General features: G+C 30.5%; 1 protein-coding gene across 2 annotated transcripts; it reads left to right on the top strand.

The window, feature by feature from the left end:
* The first annotated feature begins 6,925 nt into the window (after positions 1–6,925).
* Positions 6,926–11,460, top strand: LOC108454607 (uncharacterized). 2 transcript variants are annotated; one of them, XM_053019111.1, is made up of 9 exons: positions 6,926–7,376; positions 8,003–8,451; positions 8,700–8,793; positions 9,246–9,432; positions 9,528–9,786; positions 10,265–10,477; positions 10,556–10,642; positions 10,741–10,875; positions 11,326–11,460. In XM_053019111.1, exons 2-9 carry the CDS (start codon positions 8,107–8,109, stop codon positions 11,443–11,445), a joined length of 1,440 nt encoding a protein of 479 aa, XP_052875071.1. In that variant the 5' UTR covers positions 6,926–7,376; positions 8,003–8,106; the 3' UTR covers positions 11,446–11,460. The 2 variants fall into 2 exon arrangements, with proteins under 2 accessions (XP_052875071.1, XP_052875070.1); XM_053019110.1 differs by having other exon boundaries at positions 6,931–7,234.
* Positions 11,461–12,280: the final 820 nt, after the last annotated feature.

The following is a 12,280-nucleotide window of genomic DNA, read 5'->3' as shown; positions in this document are numbered from 1 at the left end:
AAGCAACCATTAGCATAAAATTGAAAATAAAGAAATTACAACCACCATTCGCGGTGTTATCCAACTTCGTATTTGATTATAAATTAAAAATAGAAATAGAAAAATTAACAGAATTTAAAAATTACTACAATAAAAGATAAATTAAAATTTAAAAAGTAAAAAGTAAAAATGATATAAAATAAGAAAATATCTTTTTTTAAATTAATTAAAATTAAATTAGAAGGTATTAAATATAGACATGTTTAGTGCCCAAAACTAAAAATTTTAAGAAATAATTTATGTAAGTTTATAATTTTCTTTTTTACATAAATCTATAGTTATAAACCATGTGTTAATATACATACAATATAATGTATTAAATATGTAGTGTTAATCATGTCACATTATATTTATCATTTTATAAATAAAAATTAGTATGATCATAAATTACAGTGGAATTTAACATTTGTCTTTTCTTCTTGTGCTTCTTTTTTTTTTTTTTTCTTTTTCCATGTCAAAGCATTTCAATTGGTTGGTGACCATATCCTTTTCAAGAATCAATTATTTGTTCTATCAAACAAAGCGCTTGCATTATGTTGAGTTTTCCAATTCCAATTAATTTGATTTTGTTTAATTTAATATTTTATTAATAAAATGTTTTTATTTGAATTTAATAAGCAAATATAAAATTTTAACATATCTATAATATATAAACACAAATTTAAAAAACTTCTATAATTTAATTTGTAATTATTAAATTAACATTTAAAAGCATTTAAAATTTATTTTATAATTATTAATTAAAAATTGACATAAAATAGAAATTACGATAATTCTACATTTAATTTAGAAACCAAGCACATCCATTTCTCATAAAAAATATTCATACACTTATAATCATACAATCATACTTTCGTCTACATATAAAATTACACATGAAATTTATTAGACGAACACGCGTTAACAAACATATAATTAAATATAAATAAACACATATAAAATAAAATATAAATAGAATGATTTATAAATAATTTATCAAATACGAAAATCAAGTAAAACTATAATAAAAAATTGAAATAAAGAAGAATCGAGATTTTACGAAATGTTGAGGCCTGTGAAACACAGTTTCCTTAAGATGGATTTGACCACTCCTACAGTACTTGGAGAAACGTTGGTCGAATGTCTCCCAGGATACAATAACAACAGAAATCAAAGTAGTAGCACCTCTACAACAATCAACGAACGAACTTTGCCTTTTTTTATCACCGGAATATTGTGAAAATACGGAAAGGCAAAAGCAAAAATGAACAGAATTTCAGTATAAGAAATTAATCGAATGTGTGTCTCATCCTATAGAATACACAGTCTTTTATAGGCATTTAAGATAGTGAAAATTTTGAAAATATACGTAGGATGGCGCATTTGGGCTAAACCGATCCTGCCATTTCAAGTCACCCTTATCGTGTGGGTGCACCCCAACCTTATCAAGTTTGGAACTACACCCCCTACACATAAAATAAGGTTATAAGCTTAGTCATTCAATTACTTTCAAGAGAGTTCATATATATAAACATATCTCACACTTAGTATTTAAATAATGAGGGATCTAAGCTTTTACTTTTCCTAAACAATATTTCCAAGTAGCTTACTTTGAGTATCAATTTCTCATTCATCACTCAACCATTTTGAGCACATTATACACCGTTGTAAAGGTCTCATGGAGTAGAATATGAAACCATAATTTTATGATTCAACTATCCACCTTTACCTATTGAGAATATGCCTCAAAGTTTCCATAAAAATGTAACACATAAAAAAATATAAAATTTATGAAAAATATGCATAATAATGTAAATAAAAATATCCATAAAATACACATGGAAATACCCATCTTTAAATCCATATTTACGAAGCAGTCAATTTGATTTCAACTATTTTGATCTTAATAATAGTTTTTACAGTCAAATGAAAAAAAAAGAACCATTGAACAAAAGAAGAGACGGAAGAAAAATTAAAAAGAGAATATGAACAATTTTTTTAGTTAAGGTTTAGGTTTAAAATTTTAATTAATTAAAGTTTTTTAATTAAAAATCTATTTTCATCCCATTTAGAAATCCAAGTTAGCACCTAAAATCTAGTTGGACTGCCACGTAAAATTACCGTTAGAGAGATAACGAAACTTAACGGTAGAGTGATCACTTCATAACAAAATAATAACATAAGTGACTAAAACGTAACATTTCAAACATAAGTGACTAAAATGTAACCTGAGGCAAACAAAAGTGACTATTTTTGTAAATTACTCTTCTTTAAAACTACTTGAACTTAACCCTAAGTACTAAATCGTTTGGATTTAAATTTTTTGAAAAGGAGTTGTTGTTGAAAAGGATAATCGTGTTTTATAGATAAATTTCTTTAAACTTTCAAATTGTCCTTGTAGTTATTTTGGGTTTAGTTAGGTACGATAGTTAAGTCGAAAGGAGGTGGTTGTAACGGTTAGGGTAACCGCGGTGGTACAGGAAGCGAGCCTTCACAACACTGTGAAGTAAATGCTCCTGTGGAGACGAAAGCGTATGCTTGCACCACTAAGCATGAAGAAATGAGTCGTCATTTGGTTGCTCGAGGGATTCAACTACCCAACTTTGCCTATGACTTCTCTATTGTTGAAGAGTTGAGGTGGTTGAGTGACACCACCGATGGAAGTTTCCTACTTCCCTTACACGTAATAAAAGTAGGCTTTCATCTTTCACTCCACTCCTTCTTTTGCCATCTTCTGGACGAGTATGGAATAGTTTTGGGGCAACTATCCGGCTTCTCATGGTGGGTCGCAGTGGCTTATTTCATTGAATGTTATCGGCGAGAAGAGACGCCATTGATTTTTATTTTTCAGAATCTATACCAACTCAAGGCTTGTAATCAAGGAGGTTCTTTGGGCTTGTTTTATTTTACTCATTGAGAGGGATTGGAATCGGTTGTTTCCAACTAATCTTTGACTGAATCGCCATAAATACATATGGGTAAAGAATAAATTTGGAGCCAATTTTGATTTTCCAATTGAGTGGTCCATACCTAGTAAGAGTGTATGCTTGTGAAGACAAGAAATTTCATTGAAAGTGGGATGAGCTTAATTTTATAGGCCTCGTCGAGGTCGTGTATTAAAATGGAGAAGTGTTAACTGTCAGAAATGTGTTTCACCACTGCCTCATAGATCTGAGCCCTAATGGTTAGCAACCAATTGATGATAACAATGGTGCAGACACTATGTCAGTTTTACTTATATTTTTTTTACAACCCAAACCAATCAATAACTAATTGCAGTGCAATCATTCATCTCTAGTAGAAACAATGATTATTTAATCAAGAAAATATAAAATGCTATATATATCTAGTAAAATAATTAAAAACTACTTTTGGCTTTACAAATCAAAATATTTAAAGAGTACCTTGAATTTCTTCTTCTTCTTTTTGGTGATAATACCTTACTCTTTCTCTTATAATTTGTTAATTGCTTTCTTCTACTATTCCTCTTTTTCTTTTTGTTTGTTTGTTGTAGGCTGTTTTTTTCTCCAAATTTATGGGTAAAAGTTTTTTCTTTAATTATTATATATTTCTTTAAAATCAATGATTTATTTATTTTATTGTGGCTTCCTTTCAAAGCTTTAAAAATTGAAACTTCTAAAAGAAGTTATTTATAGGAGATAAATATATATTTATATATTTTTTAAAATTTTAAAAGGGATTGGTGTTTTTTTTTTTTTGAGTTTGATGGTAGAATTTAAATTATTAAAGAGTTTAATGTAATAAAATTTATCTTAAAGGGATGCTACGTAAAGATAGTGGCCCCATCTGCCCCCTCTTATACCCACCAATGGCTACGTATCTTTTTTCTCTTTTATAGTCCTTCAAAAATCACAGCCCTAAAATTTTCCCTTTTAATTACTCCGCTCTAGCAAACAATAGTTTGTTGGAGTAGAAAGTTGGCTGGTAAAATGCTTACTTCAGGCGCAGTCTTCAGCGAAGGTAAGATCCACTAGAGTGGAAAAACACTTTCTTTGTACAAATTAAGTTTTCCTTTTTCAACACTTTGTCAGTCCTATAATGGATAGAAGAACACTTGAAAATGAGTTCAAACTAACACAAATGATACATAAAATAATCAAAATATAAATTAAACATAAAAAAGGTAAAAATATTATGGAGACCCATGTATTAGGAGTTGAATTGCATTTTTCTCCTTCTACTAAAAAAGGGACAAATTAGTCATTGTATGTTGGACCAAAGAGCAAATTGATCATTTTGTTAAAAATTTCATTCATTTTTGTTGTTAGAAATTGGTCATATACGTTAGCATGAGGTACAAATAGCACGTTACATGTCACTCTTTAATTATTCTATTAGTTATGCCAATTTTAAGAGTACAAAGAAATGACCAATTTATTCTTTGATCTAATGTAGAGGGATTAATCTGCCCATTTTTTGAGTAAATGGGCTACAATACAATTTAACTCTTAGTACAAGGAGCTCAATGATAATTTTACCAAAAAACAAATGTTATATAATTTACTAAAAACTAAACTTAAAATCCTAAAATCTAATAAAATAAAATATAATAACTTTTAAGTTGTTAGAGTTATTACTTTGTTGAAAATTTGAAAATTTCATGGGGATTTAAATTTAACAACACCTTTCATATATGCATAACTATATAGGTTATGAAATTTGTAATCTAGTGCGGAGTAGTTTTTTTATATAAGTGAATAATTATATTATAGTGGGAGAAGCATAAAATACATGGATCAATTTTGGACCTCATCCTAATCAACTTAAAACCTATACAAAATTGTTATTAAATCAATGATATGATTCACTATTGTGAAGTAGTTGTCACGTAGTTTATAAATTTATAATAATTCAATAGTTGACTAGAAAACAAAGTAATTTTTTAATTAAAGTGACATATAGTAGTGAAAGTATCACAAAATCTTGTTATTATATCTTAAATTATATTTTAGTCTCTCTACTAGAAAAATAGACAAATTATCCCTGCATGTTAGATAAGCGAGCAAAATAGAAGATAAAAATTTAGCTTAGTAACAAAAAAAAAAATTAAGCGCTTTTAAAATTTTAAAATTATTAAAATAATTAAAAAAGTTATAAAATTTTAAAATTAAAAAATCAATACCGACCCAATAAAAGAGTAGGAGTTAATTTTTTATTTTATAAATCTTATAACCATTAGATTTTAAAGGGTTATTATTGTTCTTTTAATAAAATTTTAAATTTTTATAACCTTTTAAATAACTTTTGTTATAATTTTTAAAATTTAAAAGGACTTAATTGATTTGTTATTTGTTACTAAGATTGTTTTGACTCTTTAGCCTTATTAGTTTCAAAAAGAATTCTAATTTACTTCCAATAAAAAGAGCATGTGACAAATTGAATAAATATGTAAATATTGAAAGGTATTATACCTTATATATAAACACTGATATTTAATAAATAAACTGTTTTATTCACTTATATAACGTATACAAAATAATTTATCTAATTTCTAAAAAAATTAAAATACAATAGATGAGGTAGTTGATATGAAATGATGTATAGGTTGGTGTATTATTTTAGTGGAGTGATGCATCGCCCTATAACGTTTAGGGAGCAAGCAATATAAGTGGGAGTATTGCCAAGTAATAGCCTTACATGGCATGTGGTATTAAAGCCTAATTTTGGTTGCCGTTGTCTTTGTTCATTTGCTTCATGTCATAAGAGAGCATTTGGAATGATTAATTTTCAGTTTTATGGATTCAAAGTATTAGTTACTTGATTCTTTAAATTATTATAATATATAGTTACGAAACCTAATGTTTTCTAAGTTGAATTCCAACCGACCTTACTCCAATTCCTTTGTCCTTTTCATCACTACAAGACAAGCCTTTTGATTTTCATTGCATGCCTAATTTCCAGTTTATTTCATAATTATTATTAGATAGTTTTTAAGGAAATACACAACAGAGTTTATATCAAATAATTATGAAATGCACAATAGAGTTAACATACAAATTCATTTCTTTTTAAAAATTTTACTTTTAATCAGTTAAATTTTAGTTTGATTAGTATTGTATTGTTTTTAGTATAGGAGAATGTGAGTTCGAATGTGTTAAAATATATTATTCTCCTATAATAAAATTAATATTTTAGCTTATTAGAATATCTTTTAATACAAATCCTAATTATTTATTTTAACCTTAAACCCTAATTAATTATAGGCGTGTTTTACTTATTTATGACTTCAAAAAAGTAAAAAACTAAAACGTGCGGGTCAGCAAATTGCTATGTTTCCAGCTGTTTCCCCATCTATTTAAAGGTAGAAAGAATAAAAAAACTTTATTAAATTAATATATTAGGTTGATGACAAATTATGAATTTTTTGTATCTCTAATTTAATACCAAGATCCAAAATATTGTTTTCTTTTTGTAGTTAACTGTCTCACATGTCACACCATTTGCTTTCCTTCGTTTACAACCCATAAATTTCAAAAGCTTTCTCTACAATTAAAAAAGTAATTTTAAAAAGTTTAATTTAAGATTTAAGTGTTATTAAAAGTGATTTTAAAATATAAAATGTTTATTTTAAATATAGTGTTATAAAGTAATAAATATATATTTAAATTAATTAATGTTATAATATTTTAGTAAAAGTATAAAATATAATTTATTGTTAATATTTTAATATATAAAATATAAATTTTAAATAATTATAGTAATTATTTATAATATTTAATTCAAATATATAATTAAAATATAACTAATAAAATTTAAATATATAATAGTATATATTTAAAATAAATTTTAATAGAAAAATAATTATATACTCAAAACAAATATTATATTAAATACCGGTTAAAATTGTCTTTTTCTTAAATGTATTTTTGTCAAAGTAGAAACTAAAAAATTTGCTTTTGCTTTAAGGTTTAAAAGCGCTTTTCAAAAGCGGTGAAATGACAAATTTGGGCTTGAGTTGCTACCGGCTTTCCGTTCCGAGTAACCCGTCATTGGATGAGGACTGGGTATTTACAGCAATTTTAACTGTCAGCATTTTCCAACGTCTTCGACCAAAGTGGCTTTTGTAATAAGAGCATCGACTCTTCCCACGTCAGCTGCAAAATTATTATTTCCTTTCAATTATTCTTTTAAAATATATGTATATATATATATACACTCCGGCTTTGCTTGGAATCTGCAGAACAAGCGCCAAATGGTGAGCACTGTTTTAAATAATCATTAATTTATAAAAACAATTAACTATTGCAGTATTACATTCTCGTTCTCATGTGTTTATACCATTTCCTGTTGAGTTATTGGTTTTTGGTCAAACTTCGCAAACCCAGATCTGTTTAAAGGTTAGGCATTGCTTTTTGATCATCAAAATTCAATCTTTTATTGAAAAGAATTTAACTTTTCTCTATCCTATCTATTATAGTGAATTTATTGCCCTGACTTTTCTCCTATCCTATCTATTATAGTGAATTTATTGCCCGGTTCTCAGTTAAGGTGAGAAGTTAAATGGTTTTAATTCCATAAATTGTTACTCACTGCTAGTTCTGAGTTTTAGATTTTAAGGTGTTCTTTTTGGAGGTTGTCTGATTTATAAATTGCTGCTTGCTTTTATCATTAAACATTGCAGTAGGGTTTTGGGGGTTTTAAACTGTAATTTTGAAAATATTTTATGGTTGCCGTTGAGAACTTATTTCCAAAGGATTTGGATGTCAACTGCAGTATGAATTTTATGGTAATACTCCTTCAATATTGGATGTTTATGATTACTTTCTAATTCATGGCGTTTTTGCATTTCTATTGAGCAGTGAATTGGTAAATGAAAAAGTGAATTCCTATACATTTGAGAATACAATCATCCTCATGATCTGTAAAATGATAAAATCTAAATCTACTCTCTATAATTTGTTTCCAACGAAGCATATGCTTGTTGCGCTTATTTTCTAAAACTGCTTTCTGATTGATGTTATAGATGCTTGGAAAGAGTGAGGCGTGAGGATAGAGCAGATTTTTCATGTGAAAATCAAGGTTTTTTTATTTGGTTCTCGCCTGTAGTTAGAAGGGGTACTTGAGATAATGTTTTCTGTTCAGAAGTGGAAATGCTCATGGTCTATGGTGGCTACAGTTGCTTCTATTATAGTGCTAGTTTCAGTAGTTCATCTATTCCTGTTTCCTGTCGTCCCATCTCTTGATTACTTCAGTGCTCGGCAAGTCCAGTACAAATGTGTTCCAATTAATTCATCACTTGAACAGAGTACAGATCCTGTTTGGGAAAATAAACCACAAGGTCTTAATTTAGATCACAGGTTTCCTACCGACTTGCATAATGGAGTTGTTTATCGTAATGCACCCTGGAAGGCAGAGATAGGCCGCTGGCTTTCTGGTTGTGATGCTACTGCTACAGAAGTCAACATTGTTGAGGTAATTATATTGATTTTTAATCTTCATTCATCCTTCTTGTCTTCTTGAGCAGCCCCTTACTCCATCCTGGATCACTCTCTCTTCTGTGTGAGTGACAACTTTAATTCCAGCCTGCTACTCTTAGGAAGTTTATATTTGTTATGCACGGCCAAGTGGATGTATGTTGCTTAATTTCATGGACCTAGACTTATTAATGTTACATCAGCATCATCTTGACTTGCACATCATAAATATGTTCTTTTGGGCAGACACTAGGTGGTAGGCGCTGCAAATCTGACTGCGGTGGTCAAGGTGTTTGCAATCATGAGTTGGGCCAATGTAGATGCTTTCATGGATTTAGTGGTCAGTACTTCTTTCATTGACTTCGTTTCAATTGAAGTTCTATAAGAACCGTCATTGGAAGCAAGGCCTTATCCATTGCAAACATTTTTTGCATATAAACTTGATAAATATTCAATCAACTATTACAGACTTGATAAAAATGCAGTTGACTATTAGTTAACAGCTTACCGCTCCTAGCTTCTACAAAATTGGACATAAGACACTGTCTAATACTTGGACAAGTTGAGCTGTATGTTTTGTCCATCTCTAGGATGGTCAATTAAAGACGATGAAATTTGAAATATAACCAATTTAAATGGTAATAGCAAATTAAGATTGATTATGGAGCAATAAAGAATGTAATTGTTGTACAAATTGACGGCAGTTTACTCTTTAAGTCTTAAAATTGAAATCCTAAAATAATATGATATTTTAATCATGACACTGGCTAAATGACATATCTGATGGAACAGGAGAAGCATGCTCCGAGAGGCTAAATTTGAGTTGCAATTACCCTGGAACACCGGAGCTACCATATGGGAGATGGGTTGTCTCGATATGTTCTGCTCATTGTGACACTACTCGAGCTATGTGCTTTTGTGGAGAAGGCACAAAATATCCAAATCGTCCTGTGGCTGAGGCATGTGGGTTTCAAATGAAGTAAGCTATAGTCAGTTTCCTAATCCATGATTCTCGGTATTTCTTTTCTATCATGAACTTCACTAGCCACACTTGTTGTGTTGTCTCTATTTCAGCTTACCTTCTGAACCTGAAGGTGCCAAACTGACTGATTGGGCAAAAGCCGACCTGGATAATATTTTTACAACAAATGGGAGCAAACCAGGATGGTGTAACGTAGACCCAGCTGCTGCATATGATTCAAAAGTGCTGTTTAAAGAGGAATGTGATTGCAAATATGATGGACTGTGGGGGCGTTTCTGTGAAGTGCCTGTTGAAAGTGTTTGTATCAATCAATGTTCTGGAAATGGCCATTGCCGTGGTGGGTTTTGTCAGGTAATGGCTTTATCCTTCTGCATGTTTATATTAACTGTGGAACTTGATTTTCTTTTGAAAGGAAAATTTCTCTCAACAGTCTTCTTTCTACCTAGATTCATTATAGGCAAGGATATACACATATGTGTGTGTGTATGATGAGCAGTAATTGATAAGGATAAAAGAATCACTGCCAACTTTTAGGGTAGCAAAAAATTAATGGACTACTTGATTTGGAAGTATAAAAGCTTATAATAACAATTTTCGTAAGTTTCCTTTGAATGATGTGCAAACTCTAGGAGCAGATTAAATGGCAAATTAAGTTGGAACCTTTTCAAAACATTACTAATTTGATTTTAAAAATCTTTATCATTCGTGTTCCTTCAAACATTTGATTTGTGTTAATCACCCTTTACACTGGTGAATGTTTGCTTAACTTGTGCCTTTCTTGGATTTATTCAAAACTAAATCATGGTTTCTTTTTTTTTTCTTTTTCCAGTGCTATAATGGATGGTACGGGACAGACTGCAGTATTCCTTCAGTTGTATCTCCAATTGGAGAGTGGCCTAAGTGGCTCAAACCTGCTCATCTTGATATTCCTAGTAATGAAGTCACAGGCAGACTTGTCAATCTCAATGCTGCAGTTGAAAAGAAAAGGCCCCTTATATATGTATATGATTTACCTCCTGAGTTCAATAGCTTGCTTCTTGAGGTAAGAATGAGCAGTATTTTTGTACCCAATACCATCAAGAGCAATAGTCTTATATTTTTGCTTGATTGACAACTCTAGGGACGGCATTTTAAGTTCGAGTGCGTGAACAGAATCTATGATGAAAGGAATGCAACATTGTGGACAGAGCAGTTGTATGGCTCCCAGGTATTTTTCAAAGCTCAAACTAGTATTAACATTTAACGCAAAGCACCTTATAACCTGAAGTATTGCTTAGAATTTGCTTTGATTCTGTATATTTCCAGATGGCAATGTATGAGAGTATTCTAGCGAGTCCACATCGAACATTAAATGGTGAAGAAGCAGATTTTTTCTTTGTTCCTGTTCTGGATGCTTGCATCATAACACGTGCTGATGATGCACCCCATTTGAGCTTGGAGGTAACTTCATAAGTTGTTATATTTTAGTCTATTTCTACTGTGTTAAAGTTAAGTTATTGGATTGTGGATAAGTATAATGTCCATTGCTTTCTATTTTGGGGGCTTTATTCAATGTCTCTCACAATTAAAACCATAGACTATGATGTGATTGCTCTTGTGAGGAACTCTCCAGATATAACAATAGCATATTAGCAAGTTCACTTTTTTTAATGAATGAACCTTTACGAATTGAGACAGAACTTTCTTAGTCTATCAGGCAGCACTGGTGATGATTTGTAGCTTTTATTTTATTCTAACAAAATTGTTGCCTCATTGATAGATGGTATTCTTATTATGCTTTAATTTTTCCTATTTTGTCCTCCCTTGCAGTGACCATCAACAAGGCTTTATTAACTTTTCATTTGAGCCCAGGTTCCATGTATTTATGTCCTTATTACTCTGTGATTTCAGAACCATACTGGTTTGAGGAGCTCTCTCACTCTGGAATTTTATAAGAAGGCATATGAGCATATTATTGAGAAATATCCGTACTGGAACCACTCAGCAGGAAAAGACCATATTTGGGTATGATATGAAATGTTTCATTTGATGATAATATAGAAATTTGAAGAGAATGGTAGCTGATTCTCTGTGTGTGCATGTTTATTGTGAAAAACAGGATATTTTCTATTATATTTTCCACAAGAGATTACATACATATTTATACACATAGTTAGCCTAACTAAGGTAACTTTACGCTAGGAAGCAGAATAATTGTAGGGATCTTGTACAGCCTTAAAGTTAGGGATAGAATATTTTTAGAATCATATTTGATATACTCAAATATTCGAAATCGACACTCCCCTCAAGTGGGAAGTGGATATCATCCATTCTCGACTTGCTAACTAATTCTGAAACAACTTCCTGCACAATCCTTTGGTAAGTATATCTGCTAGTTGTTCATCGGTGGACACAAATGGAGTGCAAATTAAGCCACTTTGTCCGCTTTTTCCTTTATGAAATGTCATCCACCTCAACGTGCTTCGTTCGATCATGTTGAACTGGATTATGTGCGATATTGATAGCAGACTTATTATCGCAATACAACTTCATTGGACCTTCCCACTTGATCTTCAAGTCTTCCAATATAATCTTTAGCCATAACAACTCACAAACTCCAAGAGCCATTGCCCTAAATTCAGCTTCGCACTAGATCTAGCCACAATGTTTTGTTTTTACTCCTCCAAGTCACAAGGTTGCCTCCTAGGAAAGTCAGAACGACGGTTGATCTTCTATCAACCATAGATCCCGCATAATCTGCATCGGTATAGGTTCGATTTGTCCCAGTTAACCTCCCCAATGGCCAGATAAAATACAGTTTTCTGATTAATACTGGTCACAAGAATTCTTTATAAGTTTCAGACCA

The sequence above is a fragment of the Gossypium arboreum genome, chromosome 9, assembly GCF_025698485.1.
Source record: "Gossypium arboreum isolate Shixiya-1 chromosome 9, ASM2569848v2, whole genome shotgun sequence".
Taxonomy (NCBI): Eukaryota; Viridiplantae; Streptophyta; class Magnoliopsida; order Malvales; family Malvaceae; genus Gossypium; species Gossypium arboreum.
Note: the sequence above shows the minus strand (reverse complement) of the source record. Positions and strands in the feature narration are given on the sequence as shown.